General features: G+C 38.5%; 2 protein-coding genes across 6 annotated transcripts in view; one reads left to right on the forward strand and one right to left on the reverse strand.

The window, feature by feature from the left end:
• The window catches only part of dntt (deoxynucleotidyltransferase, terminal), an 88,744-nt gene that overhangs the window by 52,304 nt on the left and 13,204 nt on the right, over positions 1-23,236 (reverse strand). For 3 of the 5 annotated variants that reach the window (XM_025061201.1, XM_008322143.3, XM_025061203.1), the window contains exons 4-5: positions 8,184-8,358; positions 6,283-6,387 (exon numbers count right to left, since the gene is read on the reverse strand). In XM_025061201.1, the coding sequence (XP_024916969.1) occupies positions 6,283-6,387; positions 8,184-8,358 (280 nt within the window). Of the gene's footprint in view, positions 1-6,282; positions 6,388-8,183; positions 8,359-9,316; positions 9,701-12,773; positions 15,081-23,236 lie in introns of those variants that run through there. The other 2 variants (XM_025061204.1, XM_025061205.1) reach the window with 2 other exon arrangements.
• Positions 15,709-23,236, forward strand: part of blnk (B cell linker) — a 14,000-nt gene continuing 6,472 nt past the window's right edge. Inside the window, exons 1-4 of the mRNA XM_025061207.1 lie at positions 15,709-15,949; positions 16,096-16,158; positions 20,488-20,534; positions 23,189-23,235. Of these exons, the coding sequence (XP_024916975.1) occupies positions 15,881-15,949; positions 16,096-16,158; positions 20,488-20,534; positions 23,189-23,235 (226 nt within the window). The 5' untranslated portion in view covers positions 15,709-15,880. The remainder of the gene's footprint in view (positions 15,950-16,095; positions 16,159-20,487; positions 20,535-23,188; position 23,236) is intronic.

Below are 23,236 nucleotides of genomic sequence, written 5' to 3' on the forward strand. Positions count from 1 at the left end.
CATTTATATAGTGTACTTGGAGTATTTGTAAATTAACTGTAGTTTTTGTACAATGTCCAGGAAGGCAGCTCATCTTAAACCTGAAAGATCTATTTCTTTATGTAGACTGAACTGGCCATTATCACCGCTGAAAGACAAAAGTCTTTCTTACTCTAAAACTTTAACACCTTCTGTTTCCAATGTTATTTCAATGATTCTTACAGAGAAATTACACTTCCTGAAAAATAATCAATTCTACCAACATCTGATACCAGCACAGAGCTGCACGTGTGTCACGTTCAGCTTAATGGCCTCACAGTTTGCTGCTGCCACCAAAATGATGAACCATTGTTTTAAAACACTTCCAAACCCAGCACTGAGCCTCTATTGTTTTTAGGTCTTGTATTTTCCCCTCCTTAAAAGGTGAGGTGCCAATCAAGCAAGCCTCCAATTATGACTCCTTAAAGGCAGTATTGAATGTCCGACGGTGAATGGAACTTGTTAAGTACGTCTCTGTGCTGGCTTTGAGACATGACTCCTCAGAGTGAAAGTTACTGTCACTGTGTAACAAAAATACTTTTACAAAACCCTCAGGCATTTCTGTTAAATTTGGTCTAAAAGAAAGAAAGGTGCTGATTGAAAAAAAAAAGTGTAACCTTGTTATGTTGTTTTATTTTAGTGCTGCTTTTTGCAAAGCTTCTCCAGCATTCAACGAGTTTCATCATTCACTTGAGACAAGACACCAGTTAACAGCTGTTCTAACTTTCATCTCTAATGTTCTCCCATGTTTTTACCTTGTCAGATCTTTCCCCAGGACAGTAGCTCTGGATTATATTTTTATGACTCAATTTTCCATGAACAGAAAAGTGTAAAAACACAGTACTTCTTTCTATTCCTATTCCCAGCAACATTGGCATATTATATTATTATATGTACAGTATATATATGTATAGATGTGTATATATATATATATACTATTAATTAATAAATATTATTTCATATAATTCCCCCATCTAAACATCAAAAATTTAGATATAAACTAATATATTGGTAATATAAAAGAATAATAATTAATGAAACATTTTATATTATTAAATAGTTTGTAATGAAAATTTAAAAAATAAATCACTCCAAACTGGCGTTGGGGAGTTGCGCCACACTCTGGGAATCCCTGGGCTAGATCACATCAGATGAAAGACTAGATTTGAAAACCTCATATTTTTAGACTCCTTTTAAAATGCACGCATCCTGTAACTTATAATAAAGAACATGAATATTACATTAAATTATTTTGCTGCTGTGCTGTTGTAATGACAAGGGTCTGTAACCATGGCATTTGGATCGAGCAACGATGGGCGTAAAGAGTGTTGAGACCATGAATGAAAAAAAATCTAAATTTTCAGAAGAAAAAAAACGGCAATAAGAAAAGTTAAGGCATATTTCCTAAAAGGACAAATGCTAAAAGGCAGGAATGGGAATTCTAACTGGGGAGGTTTTTTTTAAATCCATCCGTGCAACCTAGTGTGACCGCGGGTCAGAACAAATTCAGCCACATCACGCCTCGGTCTCCTCTCCCCCGGCCGAGCCGCGGTCCGAGGTCACAGCACCAGCTGCAGTCGTGTGCGGACACGTAGCCTGAGGTCAGTGAGCACAGCAGACAAGAGTGCAGCTCACCCATGAGACGCACTGACCCGTTTACAGCAGCACATGGTAGGAGGAGGACTTTCTAAAAGCCAGTACACACTGAGAGGTTCATCTACATCCCACCGACACGGAGGTGAGGCACACTTCAACCTCAGAGGTGACAGAGGGCATGTTTTATTCAAGTGTGTAGTTTGTAGTTTGTATCATGAATAATCAAAAATAGATCATGTAATGTTTATATGCTACCAGTGAACAACGACCACGTGAACACCGTGTCTGAAAACAGACCTGACTAGTCGAGTGCCGGACTCCACCGACAACAAAACATGGCAGCAGATACTTTAAAGACTGGCTCCCTGAACTGGACCGGTTTACAAGGCAGATGATGTTTGATTTGACTGAGATCTAGGGAATGTTGAAATGTGGAATTCCAAACCTCAAACTCACCACGTGGGACTTAAACTATTTAGGAATTTATTATTTTGCTTTCAAATACTACCGTTCACTTCACTAGTCCAAACCACCCACAGTCCAAATCCAGGCAGGGTCATTGTAACTGGACAATAAAAATTCACAATAGGTATGAATGTGATTGTGGATGTTTGTGAACGTGTGGCCCTGTATGTAACACACCAGTCAAGAGTCCAGCATGTACTACCATACGGTACTGAGATCCTCTGTGGTGGAACATTTCTGTACCTGGTACATGCAATAAATCCAATCAATGCACATCTGGTAACCCTGTGTTATTTACTTGACATCAATGTGGTTTATAACACTCAAATCCAGATCAGCTCCACCCTCAAAGTTTCCCTGAAAAATTTCCTGGATAAATTGTTAAAAAAGTTAAAGCTCTGATTATTCTTCCTTTTCTGACCATCAGGTGACCTTTGACATTGAGCTCATTATTTCCAGCAATTCTTACTTGGTCAAAACTTCATCTTTTTTACGACAAATGGCTACAGGGGTCTCAAACCCCTCAGCCTGTAGGCCACTTTCACCCCCCAAGCTCAATAATGTCAATAATGATTCAGAAATGCTGGATTTGTTTGAATGTATTTTTGATTGTTTACTATGTATTATACAGACCAGACAAGCTTCTGCTACATCTCCGGTGTCAGTAAACCTTTTGACTAACACTGCCTGTGTTAATTTGCCACTTTGTATTTTTTAACCTGTCTGTGTCTAATGTACTACTGTCATGATCAGAGATCTGACACTCCTGACCTAAACTATGTTGGAGAAAACTTTGCAGTGACTCACTGTGTCTTTGATTCTCTAGAAACAACACTGACACACTAATGCGTGTTCACACCAGCTCCAGCCAGTCTGTCAACTGTCACGCTGTCATAGCAACTGCATAAATCCTACGTGGCAGGTTCTGAAAAAAATTTAAAAACTAACGCTGTATATTGATTAATCTAATTAATGAGGAGTTTCGCCGATGGGGGGTACATGTGGTGCAGGGACGTTGATATAGCACACCCATTTACCCCCCACTACTGGATATCACAGACATGCCCGGAAGTCTTGTTGGCACAGCAGTAAGTGTCACCGCATGTGAAAATGGAAACCATGAAAGGAGGTCAGAAAACCTGCTGAGGAGGAGATTTCTAACATGATTTATAGGCAGGGGATGGATTTTATATTTTCTGTTTCTAATTGAGAGATGTAATATTTTTAAGGCAAGGGTGTCAGCCTTAAGTCATAGCTGTGTTGCCGCCTGTGGGTGATCACCAGTCTACAAGGCTAAATAAGTTCCTCTTTCACCTAGATATTTTTTTATAATTATAAAGTTTATAAAATGACTTTGTTATTGTGCCAGCGTTACCATGCCCTTTTTATGACCACATTTCATCCTCTAGAAAGTTAGCTACTCTTTAATATTTCCACCGTCAATAATTACTGTTACTGAATCGTTTGGTTTATACCTGCGTAAATTGTATTAAAACTGCGATTAAAGCAGTAATGTGATCCCAGACTGGTCCGAGATTAATCACAGGCAGCATTTGGTTTTTATTACTTCTGTCTCACTTTCGGAGTGAATGCTGTGTAAATGAATGTGCCTCTTAAACAACCATGAATAATTAAAGTGATAAGCAGCAGTCTCAGCAGTTACAGATGCTGCTAAATGATGCTGGTTGTTTGTTTCTCCGACTGATCACTCTCCCAGGTGTTTCGAACCAACTTTTCACCACAAACGCGCTTCATTAATTACCAGCCTATATAGGGAAATTAAAAGTGTAATGGAGCTGTGCCCTCTCTGCCAATAATGCACAGTATGAAGGAGAGGTTCTTCAACTGAGTCTTACACTTAAAAGAGCTGAAGCTGATAGCCCTGATGAGTGGAGTAATTTGACCTGGGAGTGGATGCTGAAGAAGGTAAAAACCCAAATAAAATAAAAGTTTAAACTGACTTTCAAAAAGGTACAAACGATGCTTAAGTGAGGCAGACCTATAGGAGGAGAAAAAAAAAAGAAAGCAGCAGTGCGTGACTCGCATCTGAAATTTCTCCCACTTTTGTTTAAGGCTTCTTGTGAATGCTTGAGGGGATGAGGAAAAATCAATGGGACGCCTTAAACGCTGAGATCTTCCATACCACCTTTAGCTGTGATCTCATCCGTTACATGTCTACATTCACGTACTTTTGCTGCAAGAAATCCAGGATGTCCAATTCCCAGCTTCATGGCTGTACCCCGTGTCAATCAAGTGAGACCATAGCATCAATTTTGTGTGTCAGAGTGCAGCATGCTTATGGAATATTTATGACAGCAGAAGTCTAAAGGCTAAAAGATGAAAAATCAGGAGACGCAGTGAGCTCGACTTCTGTGTGTACTGGCAAAGGATTCTGCAGTCACAACAAGACAGAGAGAGAAAAAAAGTGTGTGTGTGTGTGTGGGTGTGTGTGTGCGTGTGTGTGTGTGCGCGACCTTAAGGTAATGGTAGGAGGGTGAGGGAGGGATGAGGGATAAAAAGGGAGCAGGGAGGAATAAATCAATAGTGCACGTCTGTGGAGCGTGGGGCTGTTCGCTGCAGTTGCGTGATTGACACCTCACTGGGGTGCTGTTTCTGAGATGATGTTCATCTCCTCTTTCTGATCCTGACACCTCCTTTTACAATCTATGCCCCTCCCCCAACACACCCCCTCCTCCAGCACACCCTGTTGGCTTTGGATGCTCGCTACCGTTTGCATCCCTAAGCCATCAGGTTGTCAAACAAAGACTATACATTACTGTAGCAGTGCAGAGTCTCTTTTTATATTTGCCACAAAAAAAAACAAAACCTTAAGGTCACTACAATTCCACCAAACTAAATTCCCCGTCTCACAAAGTTGAGTGATTAAAATACTTCCAACAATTCCTCCTCCGTCTGTCTGACTTGGATGGTGATGTCGACGTATTATGTGGGGATAATGAGTTTATACAGTGCATGAGGAAATAAAGTGGTGCTGCTAATTATGGAGTTAATGCAGTGGAGAGAAAGAGATGATGAAACGCTGCCCAGGTGAGACCGGTGTGGGCGTGCACTCTGGAGAACGTGTCACACAGTACAGTAGGTCTCTGTGTGGGAGTGCAAAGGGTTCACATGTGTGCATTTAACCGACATCCAGTTCGATCACCATCCATCACCACAGGAAAATAAAACAGAATAATGTGTGGAGTGAAGTAGCAGAATCAGGATTTTCTTTTTCAAAAATATGACCATATTTTGGCAGGGAAACTTTCAGTTTTTACTGTTTTTAAATGTATTACTTTACAGGTGTAGCCTGTTTTTGTTGTTTTTTTCTGAATATTGTTGTTTTAATTTCTTATTGAATATTAATTTCAGGAGACCCTGTCGTTTGTGTATTTATTTGAAACAGATTTCTTTAACAAGAGTTCTCTCTTTAAAGCCACCATCTACATATCTGCAAAGTAAACCATATCAGTTCCACTGATCCTGGAGAACCATTTCAATTTCTTGTGAGTCTCAAAAGATTTTCCGTGTAACAGCGTCAAAGTGATAGAGTCCCTGCGTAAAAAGACAAATTACCATTTCTCCCAGATTACTGCGAGCATCAAAAATGGAACATGTTCATGAACACAAATCTTTTCAGCTGCGCTCCTCAAAACCACAGTGTAATATTGTACTGCATACACACACTGCATGTAGAGCAGCTTCTTCCTATTTTCTGGTTTCTCACGTGCCACTCGTTCACCATTGTTTCCTCTTTTCTTCAAAATACAACAACATCTAAACTAATCAGCCCAGTTCCCTTTTTACAAACTTGGAATCCTTGCCTGAGCGTCACACCCCTCCCAACAATGACCACCAGATGGCATAGTGACAAACGTTTCTCCGCTTGAGAGAAGTGTCACGTCTGTCCCCCATCTTGACGAAGCGTTCAGCACCTCGGGGCATGTCCATGCCGGTCCCCGTGCCAGGCACTGAAGGCTTGTCAGCTGTTGCCCGACCAGTTGCCACAGCCTCAGATGCTACTCATTTGCAGGTTAATGTATTTTGGGGAGAGTTATGTCAAAGCGCTGCTGACCGAAACAAGTCAAGCATCCAATTAGAGCAGAGCAGATTTGGGGGAAATTCACATTAAGCAGCTGGAACTACAGCTGGACAGAGAAGTGCAGTTTTGTCCACAGTGAGGTTTAGAAAACGGCTTCTTACTGTGAAAATGGTGTTGTGGTTCTGGGTAGTTGTCCGTCTCTGGCAGGCGTACTGAGAAACTGTGGCCACAGTCCTGGGTTTACAACCATCTGCTGGCTTGATGTCCTGTGTGCACAAATGATCAGAGATGCATAACCAGAGACAAAAACAGAGCCATATCTCTGAGCCTCTGTAAACTGTCAAAAGGCCAAATGTGTTCAGAGTTATCGCTGATGGAACAGAACTGAGCATTCAAATTGAATTACATAAAAATGCAGCCATTTGCTTTTGAGACTCTTTTTTTTTTGCATTGCATGACGGCAAGTCTCCAGGGCAACAGGCTAATGACACTCATCTCACAGTCTGGTAGCATCCAAATCCATTACACTGCCTAACCTGTGGCATTACAAATCTGCCTGCTATCATCCAATTTGCTGCGTGTAAATTGCCTTTTTATGCGGTTGAGAAAACGATTCCCCGTTTGTAAAATGTGTCAAAAGGATTACCAATGTAATATTAATATTTTGCAGACAATTAGACATGACAAAAGGGAACATTATGTCCCTAAATTCACCAGCAGGAGGAGTGGGATGTTAAGTTAAAGAAATAAAGAAGAAGTGGAAACAGACGCGTGATTGTCAGTGCACTGTGTTGACTACCACAATGATGCAGGCAGGGTTGATCATATATANTATATATGATATATTTATATAGACAACTTTTCTCGATAAAGAGTCTCTGAGTCTCTAAAGCCATCTCTGCCAGCAGCAATGACTCTAAACTGTAGCTACATCTACTGTTGCAGTTGCACCATCACATATGTTGGTTTTCCATCTCTTATTGGAAAAAGGATATTGTAGATGGTTTATCTTTGACACATCGAAAAAAAACCAAGCATGATGAACACCATAAACTCCTGACCTCTGATCCACTTTGTTTTTAAGTCATCTCAGATGGCCAAGATATTCTTATTTCTACATAGTCTTGAAAAATACACACGTTTCGCAACAATTAAAAAAAAAAAATAACACCATGTTTCTCAGTAGTGAGAGGAAAGTACTCGCAGGGATGTCTCGCATTCAATCTAAAATAATCATTATGTAACTTAATTTCCCAAAGGGAACTCCCAAGTGACTAATAGATGGATAGATAGAAAAATGGGTTGGTTCTGAGGTTGATTCTTGTTGAGTTGTGAGGTTTGTATGTGTAAACTGAACTTTATTTGTCTTCTAACACAGTGTGGCGCAGTGGAGAGATCCTGAGAGAATCAGAATTCATTTGCAGGTCTACCATAATCTGTTAGTTTCTCAATGGTTTCCTGAGGAGAATGTAGAAAAGTTTCATAGGAAGAAGCCTGTTTTGTGAACATAGTAGGTGTGAGTTGTAGCTCACAACTTTTTCATCCTACCTATGACGTTTAAAACACATTTGCGGTTTTGCGTTTCATGGAGATTGGAGCAAATATCAGCGTGACTATTAACACCACCGCTGTCTGTGAGGTGAAAACAAAGATACAATCTGACAAGTGTGACTGCAGGAGACGAGTGTTTACTTCGCTCCACAGGAGGGGGTGGGGGCAGGAGACAACATATTCTCTTCATTTTGGATCCGTATGCTGGCAAGCTGTCACAGCCGCAGCCACTCAGGAGAAATTTGTGAAAGTGTGTGTATTTTATTTACAGGGTTGCTCTGACTGATGCCGTGCAGCTGATGAGTTCATCTCACACATTTTTGTTACTATCAGCGAGGTGAAACGCTGGGCTAAAAACTCACACGGAAGCTTTTTTTTTTTACATATAGAGGTTTTGCTTTCAAGGAAAACAAAAAAACCTAGTCACATAACATAATGTAAAAAAAGAGAAACCTCTGTTTTCTTCACACCAGTTCCCATTTCACTGTAAACGTCTGTGTGACTCACTCACCTGAATTTGATGTCTGGTTTCTACAGCAACAGGTCTGCCTTCTCTCATGCTCTCAGTGAACCAGCTCATGTTCAACACTTGCACAGAGGTCAAAGTCTTCAGGTGGCAGGTCTTCAGCCACGTCCACAGTGATGAGGACTGGGTGTCCTCTGATACAATGTGAGTGACTGCATCGCTGTCCGGAGAAGATGAAAACTGTTTCAGTGACTGACTGGTTTCATTTGGATCATTTACCGCAAATTTAACTCCAAATGAAACGTTAGTCGTTTCTACATTAATCAAAGTTTGTCAGAAATGATGAATAATGAAAAAATATAAGAGATTGGTCAACGCAACTAAAAGATGGAGGATAGTAGTAGAGAAATAAGCATGTAGATTAGATTTCTACACAAGAAACAGTCTAGAAACAGTTAGCCCAAGCCGTGACCACAGGATCTGAAGTTAGGTCAAGAAGAGTCAAACATACCAAAACATTTGGAATGTTCACATCCAGATTGACCCATAAATGGTCAAGATAACAAAAAGTGAATGTACTTCATAAAATAATTTCATAAAGAAAAAAAGTGTAAATATTGGTCCAACATCAAGCACAATTACTATAATAATATTAATAAATATAAATATAGTAATAAATAATTAACAGAAGTAAAATAAATACATGAAAATATGATTTATTTTTACATATATTTTATAATAAAATAAAAAAGTAAAATAAATAAATAAAATTTATAATAAAATAAAAAAGATTTAAAAAAAAAAAAATTACCAAGAGTCATCTGGATTTATCACATTAGACAAGCCTAAATATAGGTCTTTAGAGTGACAAAAAAAAGCCAAATGATCCAAAGATTATGTGAGAGCACAAAGAAAAAAAAACAATTTAAACAAAAATAGGATTAAGTTAATATTCTTCAAAACTTCAAACAAAATCCTAAAACAGATATTTTTAATGGAAATTAAATGAAATTAAAATAAATGACTAATTGTGACTAAAGTTAAACAACCAGGAGTGTGACTGTAACACTGAGAGCACATACTGTCATCCAGTCTCCTCTGTAGAGGAACTTTTCTGAATAAAACATCAGAAAACTTATATAGCAATAGTTCATGTAAATTTCCCTCTCACTAATTACCTGAACATTCTCTGATGTTCACTGTGCCTCGGCAACAGCTTGTTTACCACAGTCTTACTGCTGTAGGTCTGGAGCAACCAGTGTGTCATGGAGCAGCTCAGAACACCACTGCCGTCCTTCACTGGACTCACTGAAGCCACAGTAACTTCCTGCTCTCTGCTTCCTGGAACACTAGCATGTACCAATCAGACTGATTACAGCCACACTTGCATGAGTAGCTTTAGCTCTTCGCTACCTGTGTCCTGACCTGGACCTGGAAACGAATTAGCTTCACTTCCTGATTTAAAGCAAACACATTTTTACCCATAAAGAAGAGAAACAAACAGGTGAGCTGCAGGAAATAAAATAAAATAAATCGTATGAATGGAATTGTTGATTCAAACTCTTGTTTCTGTTTCACTAAATGTTATTTATTGTATTTCAGTTATTTATTGTATTTCAGTTGTATTTCAGTTGTTATTTATTGTATTTCAGTTGTTCCCAACCCAACCCCCCCCCCCCCCCCCCACAGGCATCAAAACCTTCACAGCCTCGGCTTGAAACTCGAACAAACTTTATTTAAACACTGTTATTTATAGAAACCTGCTATTCTTGTTGAACAAAAGAAACACAATTACAAATGACGGTAAAATGTCCCCACCGTGGGACAAAGAGACAAAGAGTGTTATCGAAGACAATTGCAGGTTGCAAAAAGGAATGTAAATTGTCACAAAATCCTGGAAGTTAAACTAAAATTAAGGGCCAGCGTCAGACGGAATCAATGAAGCTCTGAGCTGAGACACGAGGACAGACAGCAGCCAACACACCCCCCGCCCCCCATCGGCAAAAAAAAACCCAGAACGGCTGCATTAAAACTATAAAAATGATTCAACCTCTTTACTTTTATAGCAGCTCCTGTTTGAAACTTAAATATAAAGTGAGTTTAAGAAGAAATAGGATTGAACTGAAATTTAAAAGAAACTGAGTTTTGCAGTTGAAGTTTGGTTATAAAATATTTGTTTGAGTGTTAAAAAAGCTGGCTGTAGGAGGAGACAGAGAGATGAGCCTGATCAGTTTTCCTTATTTTCTTTAAACATTGCAAACAAAGTAAAACTGAGAGATTTTTCTTTTTTAGTAAATGTGGAATGTGCTGCATTGCTACAGCCCAAACGCCTCATGCTGAATGAAAATCTCCTGGGAAATTCTTTAATGTTCTTACTTAGTATTTTTTTTTCACAGGCCTCTTGAGTTTTTAGGAGGAAACTGAAGCAAAAAGTAAACAACCCACAGAAAACCCAAAAGACAACTCTTCAAACCAGAGAAAAGCCCCAAAAAGCCTGGTTTACAACATTACTCACCACCACGCATGAAGAAGAGGCGCACACCACTAACCTTGTTGTTGTGAGGCAACCGCTACTAGGTGCTGCTGCTACCACCACAGCTAACCTTGAATGACAAAAATAAACTTGGTCTACAGAGGCCTTTTCAATTAATGGATGAAATAAAACTCCACATATTTAAATTCCATAAAAGCCTGTACTGCAATGTACTGCAGTACATTGGTAAATATATTCCACAGCAGCCTCCACTGAGTTTGAGTTGACTGGATATTCAAAAGCCTCATACACACAACGGTAATAAAAAGAGACAGGATGAGGTCAAAGGTTAATGATGATGCACCGTGTCTCTGGAAATAAGAGTGACGACTGCATTATGAGCTGCGCTGCAGTTTAGAATATTAGGCGAAAATTACAAGAACGAGCGAGGGAGATGTCGTTTCTAAAAGACTTATTTATAGCAGCTCATCCAACAGCAAGGACAAGTGTGTCAGCTGCAGCTGTCAGTCGTCCCCTCCAATCAGATCCGAATATTTTTAATGTTAAATATTAAAATTAAATTTTAATGTTTTAATGTTTTTTAAGCTCATCACCACATCTATACCAGGTTATTTTACATCCCACGTCCACTAGAGGCACTCCAACCAAATCTGTTATGTAACATTTGCATGTTTTTATATTATATATATTTTTTTTTTTTTCCCTTCGGCTTTGACCCTTTTTTACTCGTAGTCGAGCGGTACTTTAACAACTCTACACAACCCTTTTTTTCTTTTCTTTTTCTGCGTGTGTGTGTGTCTGGAATATGTCATTTTATTAAGGCTAGGCGGACAATGCGAGACGTTGTTATCAGACTGCAGCTGATATCAGTTTTGTCGTGTCAGTTTGAGGCTGGCGCGCTCCACTTCCTGTGGTGGGTCTCAAACTATTGTATCAAGCCAAGTGTAACCATAGGAGCGCTCAAGATGTGTTTCTGGGAATGATGCCACGGCCAGGCTGGCACCCGGCTGGCAGGAAGAAGACTTAGACATGCATTAAAACACACACACAAACACACACACCTGAGGGTTGTTCTAAACTCTTGAGGACCGTTTTAACAATAAAGAGACACGTCTGCATTTTTAAATTAAATGATTGCAGATTTAATGTCAAACATAAGCCCAACTCTGAGAATCAGAGTTTGGCGCTGCAGAGATATTTCTGGTGTGAGACTAAAAGCGAAGGAAGTACATTGTTGCCATAATTACCTCACAGTAGATGATTCATCAGTGTGAGAAACCAGCTTCCAAAATAACCCGTCTTTATGCAACCCACAAAAAAAAAAAAACTTTCACCCAGCAGATTAAGAAACTTGTTCTCAGGCTGATGTTGCTGAACCTTCCTGTGCTCTGTGGTGTTTTATAGCCTCTTTATTTGCCTCTCATAACCAACAAGGTGTGGCTAAATCAGACCCTTTTCTCTAAATAATTTCATGACTGGCCTCCAAAAGAAAAAAAACCTTTTATAACAAAATGTCAAAATGAATCACAGAAAGTCACAAAAAAGTTCAAGAAGAAAGGTTTACCTGGATTGCTGTGCTAAAATGACAGACGTCCATGTCTCTAATAGCACATGAAGTAGAGACACTTAACCTTTCTTTAGCTCAAACACTTGTACTGTCTATCAAAACCACTAAAGAACTTTACCATCAGAGTGTGGATAAAGTAGTATGGTAGAGTAAATATAATACTGCTTACACACCGGAAACTGAGAGAGCAGTTTTTGAGTGATCCTCAGACTCAGACGACTGGTCGTAAGGCAAAAAAACAGACATTGTCCTCCACCCTGTCCTGGAGAAAATCACAATCTGTTGGCAAATGAACTAAATTGTTTCCTCTATAACCTTTGGTCGTAATCCGTGTCCAATATATTCAAGACCAGTCAATGGACCATTATGTATGTATACTGGACCATGGTGATTGAAAACAACTAACAAGAAATGTTGGAGTGATTTGTGAGTCAGGTTTTACCAGGTTCAAACCTACAACCACGTCAACAGGAAACACTGCAAACATGAGAATTAAAGGTAAAACACCAAAGAGCTGAACATGAACGATGACGATAACATCTCTATACAAAGTCAGTGGAATGATTTTCCCAACCTGAGGATGCCGTCCACAATGAAGCCCTTTGACCTGGCCAGTTGGCTGAGGAAGCGCCTCCTGCTGCTTCCCATTTTCCTCTCCACTAGGTACAATCTGACATCCTTGAACTTCACCTCTTCACACCTGGGAGCGCTGGCTTCCTCCAGTCTAGGCCTTTTCTTTACAGGCTGCACAAAAAGAGAGCGAAACATTTCTCCTCTTATTCTACTCCTTGACCAGCTACTGAAAAGTATCTGTGTACCAGTACAACTTCCTGGTGCAGTGTGCTGCTTATCTTCCACCTGTAAGCCTTACTTGTTTTTTTGACAGTTGTAGTTTTCTGCCCATCATGGGACTTGCTGTCAGTTGGAGCAGGGTTGGTGAGACTTGGCAGACAGGAAAGGCATCTGGCAACAGGTGTTGAGGATTTGGTGTTTACCAAAAACCCAGCTGCCAAGTTTGGATGAGTGAAGATGTGGAGGAGGCAAACGTATAAACACACACACACTTGGCACCATTCTTTCAGGGCTTGATCGCTTTTTTTTGTATTGAAAGTTGAGTGAAGTTGTTGTAACTTTTTTTTTTCACTCTCCCGGCTGGTGTAATCTGCCATTCCTCAGAGACGCCTGGTCTCGGGACACCTCAGGAAACCTGTCACAGCTGTCCTGCCATGTCCAGTTTATGTCACCACTCACCTTCTCATTATGTCCGTTCAAAATCTGCACCATCTGCTCGGCTGCTTTAATGAGCCTTACACCTAAAGTGAGTGTTTTTGTGAGTCTGTCCCCCAAGATCCAACAAACATAAGCAGGGACTTTAGAGCTGTTGAGGATGTGATCAGCTGATGACTGAGGGGAACCATTCAGTGGTCAGTGATTAAGTTCAACTGCAGCTAACCTTCAGGAATGGCCATGCTGCAGGAGACCAAACATGATCATTTTGTACAAAAGCATGTTTGGGGGGAAGAGGAAGTGGTGTATGGGCAGTTCAATGATGACATTTTTGACAACAAAGAGTGACTGCACAGAAACTGGTACAGAAGCTATAAAATATCACCGTCAGAAAACTGATAAATTAGCTCTTTTTTTCACTTACTCTGCTTTGGAAAGAATTATAAGAGGGAAATTAAGAAAATGCTAAACATTCTAGTAGACTCTCTATTCTTTATGAGCTGTTAAAAAATACAGCAGCAGAATATTAGGTTATGCAGCTGAAATACAGATAAATGAATATTAGACCCAAATGGTAAAAATGGGAGAAAATGGCGAGGTTAACTGACAAATGTTAGTCGGAATAAAAAGAATTAAATAAAAAAAACAAAACAAAACAAGAAAACACACCCTTAGCTTAAAAAGGCCTTAATTACAAACAGACTATGGTACATTGAATTAATACTGTTTCTTTCACTTTAACAATCCTGATCCGGCTGGCTGCATAAGGCCGGGGTAATAAAAAACAATTTCATTGTCTAACACAGTGTTTACCAAACTTTTTTTCTGGGTACCCATATTTTAGTCCCAAACCTCCACGACCCAAGTCAATAGACATTATTCGTAAACTCCTGGAAAACATGATGTGAGACGACCCAAAAGAAAATCTTTTGTGAACCACCTGAGTGTCGCGACCCAGTATTTGGGAAACAATGGTCTGTAAGAACAGATATAGTTGCGTATTAATACAGCTGAAATGAGAGAAGGAAATTCAATACCAGCTCACAAAAAGCAAAAAGACAGAAATTGTAATGTTAGCCAATATAGTTAAAAATAAGCTAAAAAAAAACATCCTCCCTGCTAAAGGCCACAATTACAAACTACGGCACATTAATTTAACACTGTTTTCTTCAATTGAACAGGCACACCTTGAGTATGTCTGCTGCACGCTAGATTTCATGCAGCTCTCATTAGCACTGAGATCCCAGGGTTAACGGGTGTCAAAGTGCAGACACAACTAATTGTCGGATGATTTAGCTCCAAATCATTCAGCTGTTATATGAGAGGCCTGGCCTCCATCCAAACAGAGAGTAATGGAATTGTTACTGTCTCAGTACGAAGAACTGCCGCCACAAAAGGCAATAGGGAAAACCTATAGTGATAGTGAGTAAGGTGCAGCTCCAACCACCAGAGAGGATTCTGTTATACCTGATAACACAAAGACAGGTCAAAAGGTTCCCAGACTGGTGTTATTATTTCTAAGAGGGTCCTTGTTTCAGCATGACATCCATACAGTGTGCATAGTTTTCTTACATTTTATGTGATCTGATTTGAACTGATTTGGTGTGAGACAAGCATATGACATGCATATCATTTTTTTTTTTGCTCGTCAAAGCATGAAAGGCAGAGCGATTAAAACCTCTTCTGCTAGGTGGCAGCAGATGGCTTTAAAAACTAAAAAAAATAAACAGAGCTGTTGAAGATGTGTGTCTTTCTTCAATTCCTGTCTTCAACTAAACAAGCCAAGATTTTAGTCAATTATGAGGTCATTTAAACTAAAGAGATTATTATATTTCATTATGTATCCTTTTTTTAGTTTGGTGATGTGTCGTGGCTCAAAAGAGGTTAGGAAACACTGGTATACTGTTATAATCACAGAAGTCTGTTTGGCTTTAGTTACGTCTGCTTTTTCTTTTCCCTGAAACTGAAAGGAACTTTTAAAAGGAACTTGAATTCCGTCCTTAGACGTGACACTAAACTGCAGCAAATGTAGAGAACGAGTTTCCTACTTTAGAAGATAAAGTTTTTATTCAAGTTTAGACTTCACCGTCGAGGATTATTCTTTGTGAATGCAAAAATATCACATGTAAGATGTTGAATACTACCACATGTCAACAGAAAACTAAACTGCATCCAGGAGTCCAATGGTAAATAGTCACTTTATGTCAGTTATATTGATTTTTGAGGAAGTCTTTTCTTCCTCTTTTTAGAAACCCCCATGCAATCTTCGTGGGTGTTTTTTTCACCATAATACCATTGATTACCATATCAGGATGAAGTAAAACAACGAACACGCTCTGGTGCTGATGACTTCACCTCCCTGTCTGAGCTTTGCTGTGGTCAAATGTGTCGGTGTGTGACAGACGGACTATTACTGTAAATCTAGATGGTCGCAGGTTCCCTGGTGTCACAGAAATGAACCTGCCGTCCAGAGAAGAGTGCGAGGGCTGGGACCAGGCGCAAGTAGTCCTCTTCATGTGTAAGGTGAGTGTTAGGGAGGCGATGATTAGACAGTAGACAGAAACTAACAAATACTGAAGGGAACAGACCACTGTTTTTTAGCAGTGTCATCAAATCCTATGCCGTGTATTTAAGAATTACACCTGTAAAAACGTGCTGCTGTCCCGCAGAACAACATGCAGGATTGTGCCACTACTGTGAAGAAACTTCGGATAAATGGACAAAGACTTCTGGTAAGTTACATTTATATATATATATATTTATATATATATTCTATTTTATTCTGCTTTGGGTTTTTTACATATTTTAATCAATTTTGGATCATATTTTGTTGTGGCTGATGATTATTATTGTTAAATTTAATGATTTTATACATACATATGAATATACCCTGTGTTTATATAGAGATGTATTGATGTGTAACATGTGTAAGATGTTGACAGTTCCAAAGAAGGAAAAGCTTACAGGTTCACATGTCAACTGGGCCAGGTTCACATTGACTCACTGTTTGTACAAAGGGGAAGTGTGAGAGGGTGTCAGTTATACAGTAGTACTCTAAAATAATGTTGTCTCATATGTGACATCAACAGGTAGCATTGGGATATCACTTTAAATCTCACGGTGTTGAATAGAATAGAATAGTCAACTGTGCAAAATAGAAAAAATAAATAGTAACAATAAAATTGACAACTGTACTGTTCTTGAAACAGATGCAGGGCAAACAAACGTTGAGGCTAATTATACAGTATCAAAGCAGTAGCTATTAAAGCAGGCATGTGTGTGTGTGTGCACAAATAGCCGTCCCGCTGCTTGAGACCACACAAAATAAGACATTGCTAATTGTTAAAAGTGAAACATGCAATTCTGGTTGTATTATTATGGTAGTTTACTTTAGTTTTTTGTTTTTTTGCATAAGAAATGGAACCCATTTTACATGCTTACTGTTGGTAGTGCTACAGTAAGCATGGATTTAAATGCATAGTTAAATAATTCACATAAACCTGTGCATTGTTTTAAATAACCAAATTAACTAAACTACAAAAAACAAAAAAATACATAATAAATAGGAAAAACTATTACAAAAACAAAACCTGCAGAGCGACCAATTCCGTTTTTAAATGTTTGTTTGAGTCATTAGGCCTTTGTTGAGCTACATGGAAACGGCAACGTGCCATTGGTAGTTTGCAAGTGACCACTGCTTTAGTGTTTCTTGAATAGTTAGATATTTAGATGGATGGATGGATGGATGGATGATAGATAGAAACCCTTCAGGAAATGTAGTTACTTAGTTAGTTGGTTTTACTCCAGTGGTCTCTGGTCAGCTTTGAGGACTTGGTAAGAGAAACAGTCTGCTCTGCCATTCATTATTGACTGCCCCTGAAGGTGCTCCACTTCAGGTAAAATATTGCATCACTATTATTTTTTGAAATTCCTCAACACATGACCACAGAGTATTGTCCATGGAAATGCGCCCTCTGTGGTTTTACATCATCCAGTGTTATTAAAGTTTCACAGGGGAGACTTTCATGTGCCAGTTACCACAGAAGATCAGAAACATATTTTACATACAGAGAATAGGTATTCCAAGCTACTGCTCTATCACCAGGGCTGTGTGAAGGACGTATGAGGAGACACACACGGACTGGCATATTTGACAAATAACCATGTTATTTCTATATACTGTACATGGGCTAATGCGTATTCCTATAATTCTAATATTATCGTTCTAACTGAGGAAAGTCCATTTCTACTCCTCCTCCTGTTCCAGTTGATAGTCTCTGCTTGTGTGTAAGCAGTTTCTTTATGAGGCTTGTATATACTGTGTGCAACAAGTTGATAATATGAATGGACGTCTATATAAAAGTACAAGAGAAAATCTGAGACATGGCCTGACTTTACACCAAATAAATGCAGCTGGAGTGGCTAAGGAGCAGAGAAAATGTTCGATTTTCAGTAGGATTTTCTTTTTTAAACATTCAAACACAAGGGCTGTTGGTTGATACTGTATACTTATACACACAATACATACAGTATATATTTTGTGTATGTGTTTCAACACTAACTTTATGAACACCTGACTACAGTGTGTTTCAAAGACACCTAAAATATTGGTGGGAATTATTTTTCACATTTCATTTTTCCACAATTTTCTCATTGTGGGACAAATAAAGGACTTTCTTAAATTCTTAATTTATAATAATATACTCTCATTGATATAATTATGTTTCCAAACAGAATAAAATGGATGTCAAGGTTATGGATGGACGTCACATTAAGTCATCTGTATCTTCATATGGTAACAGAGACATAGAGCGGAGAGTTAGCTTTAGTATTCAAGGCCATTACTCTAAGGCCGGCTGTCATAATAATGTAGGTCCTTTCCTGTGGTCGACTTGTAAAAATAGAGACACTACAGTCAGGTGATGTACATCTTTTAGATGCAAATCAACAGGCATGCAGATAAAAAGATGTATAGAGTATGTCACAGATGTCGAGAGTATATCAAAAGCAATGGTGACACTGCAGCTGGTTGAAAAGATAACTTTGAAATCTGATAATAAACAAAATACAAAGCCACTCACATCATCCTTTTCATCTTCACTCTTGCAGCTACGGCAGCATGTAAATACTAGGAGTGCTTTGTTAATGGTAAAAAAAAATCCTCTTGATTTTGAGCAACGACACATTTTATAAAATTCTCCCACAAAGCCGATATAATAAAATACATTGTTCTTCTAGTTTAAATTCACTCACAATGAACTACTCAGTGTGGGCCAGTTTAGTTGAACACAATGCTGATACACTCGCAGGAAATAAGGAGAGACACGGGATGATGAAGATCAACAATTTGAATAATTTCCCACGGTACACGTGATGATCTGTCACAACACACAAGTGTCTCATGTTCTGAGGTAATTAAACAGTTGATTTGAAGTTTAAGCGAAGTATTTATAGTTACTGCAGAGGGAAGATTGTTCTTATTCATATTAATATAAAAGGTGTTGAAGGAGTTTGGATGTTCTCCCCGTTCTCTCTAGTGCAGGCGTTTGAAAATACCTCTTAGTACAGTCGTAGTACAGTCGTAGTACAGTCGTAGTACAGTCTTCACAGCCATATTAAGGTAACACACACAGACTGAGAGAAATAAAATCACATACAAAAACAGCTAAATCACCTGTAAAGGACGCTGGAAAGTTATGTGATTGCGTCCTGTCTAACACAGTAAACTCATGTAAGACTGCAGCTTGTTATCTCATTAAAACAAGCACAGACAATCCCATCAATTATGCATTGTTAGAGCAGAGTCTGAGTATCCACCAGGGCGCCCTGTTGGATGTTTTATGTGTGATTTTACAGACAAAGAGTTTTCAGTAAAAATCGAAGGACGAGCGAGAGCTCGTCTCAAGGAGGAAACACCTTTCAAATGAGGCTTTTTATGTATGAACAAAATAAAAATATTAATAAAAATAATAGTAAATCATAGGTTAAAGTATGATTAGATAAATAACCTTCACTATATTATTTATTCCTAAATAATGACCACTGCAAACACTAAACCTGATTCAGTAACCTTTTCCAAGAGCCTTCTCTTCGTGTTCTTTATCTGACAAGTCAAAAACAGTTCCATACATTTGTCGACATGGATCTTACTACACACAAAACAGTAGAGCGCGGAGCTGCTAATGACTTGGAGCCATGAATTATGAATGAAGAGAGGGAATACATCATTTAGAAGGATTTGTTGCATATTTTATGATAATCATTTCCTTTTCATTTACAGGTCCTTTTGTAAAAGACATTAAAATCCAATCAAGGAAATATCACAGAGCAGCACAGACTGACAATGACTTTGTGACTTTAAACGTGCGAACCCAGTGTTGGTTAAAAGTCTGCAAAATGTCGTGGAGCTGCCATTTGAAAATGTGGATCCTAATTTCTACGGAATTATTGTATTTATAGAGCAGGTTACATTAGAAACAGGAAATCCCAGCAATGTTCTGTGATATAAAATGTTTATTCATTTTACATCGTTATCTTCCTCATTTAAAATGTGGGGATTCTTTTTTCCCCTTTTTAGTAAGATGCTGCCCTCTCCTGTTTACTTACAGGCAATGCACATGAGTAGTACGGCCACTTGTCAGTTGAAAATACAGTTTGCAGGACCCACTTAAAAAAGAATAATAATAATATAATATAGTATAATAAGAGTTTTATGTTAACGTTGGGAAGATAACATTTTACAGTGAGTCTTTAACCAGTAATGTCTGTCATACCAGGTCACTAATTTAAAACATTGTCTGATGGTCTTTTTACAAAAACAATGTAACGCAGAGGTCTTCAACTGGGGGTTCACAACCCCAAGAGAGGGCTCGTCAAACTCACTGGAAGGGACCAAATTTAAAATAAAGAATAAGTTGTGGCCCAAACACGATTAACACTTATTATTATTATTTATAATAATAATATAAAAAATCTTTAACTTGATTTTCTTGACTTACATGTTTTTACCTTTGAGCCAATTTGAGTTGCCTTCCACAGCTTTTTGTCTGATTCTTTCACAGAACCTGTCCGACAGTGACCTGAGCAGGTTTAGTCTCATTCACCAACCGTAAGTAAGACTTTAAAACCATTGTCTTCTCCTGAAGTGAATTCTATATCATTTCCCAACTAAACCAGAAAGCCTTTTCTGACCCTCCTCTCTTCCAAAATAAGTACAAACACCTCATTATTTTCCGTTATGTATCAAATATATATCAGAGAGCAAATATTTGATATTTTTATATGCACACGTCTATAGCCATTTTGGTCAAACCCACATTCACCAACATTTGAAGCATGTGTGCACCTACATGTTTGTCACCAGTGTTTTTGTGGTCGTGCGGCCCCTTCCTGTTTCATCTATTCCCTTGAGTCTACGTGTTTGTGTGGATGTGTGCTTTCATTTCTCTCAAAGAAGAACTGGTGGGCTTTACTACAATTAAACAAAAGATTTAAAGATTTGGACCCAAGAAAACATAATGAGGTCATTTTGTATTTACATTCATGGCTTTCATCATCAATATATTTACAAAACACATCCATTATCACAGAGCCCTTTCCACAGAGGGCTCTCAACCACCGGAGCAGGGACCAGCACCAGCACCAAGCCTGTGGTCTTTTCAGTGCTGAAGTCATGGTAGATTTTTTATGCACTGCTAGGACTTCAAGGAGAAATGTTCTGTTGTGCTGTAAATGTTTTGCACATTTAGCCAGAGTAGTAGTAGTCAGACTGCTACACCTACAGTCAAAGAAATGACTGACTGGACTTAGCCAGTAACTAAAACAGAATTCTTTAAAATATGTGCAATATTTGGTCAGAAGACAGTTTTATCGACCCTTCATTACTCACCATCATGATGATGATGATCATGGTGATTAACAATTGCATAAGACAAGATGTGACAATGATTAGGAGGAGTTTCTGTTGATTGGTCAACCATTTAGGATCTGGGAATTTAAACTGCTAGTCCTCTGATTACTCAGTTATTTTTCCACTGGGTCAAGGGTTGCCATGTTTTGACATTTGTTTCCACAGTGAACATTTTCGTGGCAGAGCAGAACTGAAAACTCAGCACATTTAGGCTTTATTAAAATAGCCAAAGAGTTAGGGGGAAAAAAATGTGGGGAAAATTCAAATTTCACATTTACATTTTCAACTTAAACATAAACATCTTTCTAAACATTTCAAAACTTCTCTCCTGTGGTGGAAGCTAACAGTGAAGGCCTCTGCTGCTAGATTCTAATGTTGGTCATCGTGGTGGTACTCAGAGAGCTCAATGTTTTCTCAGGTGGTACAGAGTAGAAAAAGTTTGAGAACCACTGGTTTAAATATTGAAATATTAACAGCTCTCTATTTAGAACCGAAGAAAAGAGTCTTCATGTGAACCTTTCACACGCTATTCTTTCGTCTTCCATTTATAGACAATATTCAGGATTACTACTTGGTACTTTCCATGTCACATCAGGTGTGACCTCAGTGACCACACTGACACACTCACAAGCTAAAAACAGCCAACGTTGTCTTGTGAAAGACATGGCAGGTTGGAGCAACTGAAAAAATGATTATGTTGAATTAATTTGAATGTGTGACCGTGTGGTTATAACGTACAGATTAAAAACTGTGCAGCGGAGTTTAAAGGTCAAACAGAGGAGACGACCACAGTTGTAAGCAGCTGCTGAAATGATACTGTTAAAGTAGAAGTGGAACTGAAGAGTCGGGGGAGATGTGATTCAAGAGGTTTGCTCAATGTGGAGTCAACGTGTGTGTAGGGGCGAGGGTGTGTGTGTGAGGGAGGAAGGGACAGAGGGAGTGGAAAACAGAAGTGATTTTCTTACAAATAAGCACGTTTGAGACAAAGGAGAGACTCAGAAAAAGTTCATCAGACTCTCTGTCAGAACTAACGTGGTGAAATCAGATGAGTTTAGTTTGTAAAGTGGCATGTTCAAAATGAATAAGGAAAAATTAGGTCAGCTCATTGCTCCGGCTACAGAGAAGCTCTGGTAAGAAGGATTTTTTTAACACTTCTGTTACAAAAAAGTAGCGTTTCCTCTTAAAGCCCTGCAAGAAAAATAGATTGTAATCAATGTATTTATGTCACTTTATATATTTGGGTTTTTTTTAGATGCAATTCTTCAACAATTGTAAAATTAGAAATCGTGAATATATATATATATGTGCGTGTGTATATATATGTGTGTGTGTATATGTGTATATACCATATGTGTGTGTATATATGTATCTATATACTGTATAAATGATATTTGTTCAGAACAAATAAGTCTAAATGGTTGCTTCATAAATGTGAAAGAAAATGTAAAAGAGATTTTATTTATTTAAGTCTTTTTTTTAATTTAGATGAAAATTTATTAAATTAAGCTTCAAAAAGTGCAAACCTATCCCTAAGTTCATTGTATAATAATAACGCTGTGGATCTTTTACAAAACGGCAAAAAAAGGAAGCGGCTGCTTACTACTGTTGTCCTTGATGGTGAAGCGTTAGTCTTACATCCAGACGGTCATGGAAACACCTCTGACCTTAAGACCTCAGAGTGTCAGTAGAACTGAGAAGGTGCTTATTGTTGAAAAGTTGCTTTAACCCTAAATGCTTATTACACTGCCATTAACGTAAACGTCAGCATCATTAGCTCAAAGACTGTATTTTTTAAAGCTTAAGTGAACATCTTGTTTTTTAAATGAATGACAAATAACTGCTGTGCTTTACAGGCAACTTCAAAAGATGGTTCAGGACATCAAGAGGAAAGATGGCAGCCT

This window comes from Cynoglossus semilaevis, chromosome 12, assembly GCF_000523025.1.
Source record: "Cynoglossus semilaevis isolate Cse_v1.0 chromosome 12, Cse_v1.0, whole genome shotgun sequence".
Classification (NCBI taxonomy): Eukaryota; Metazoa; Chordata; class Actinopteri; order Pleuronectiformes; family Cynoglossidae; genus Cynoglossus; species Cynoglossus semilaevis.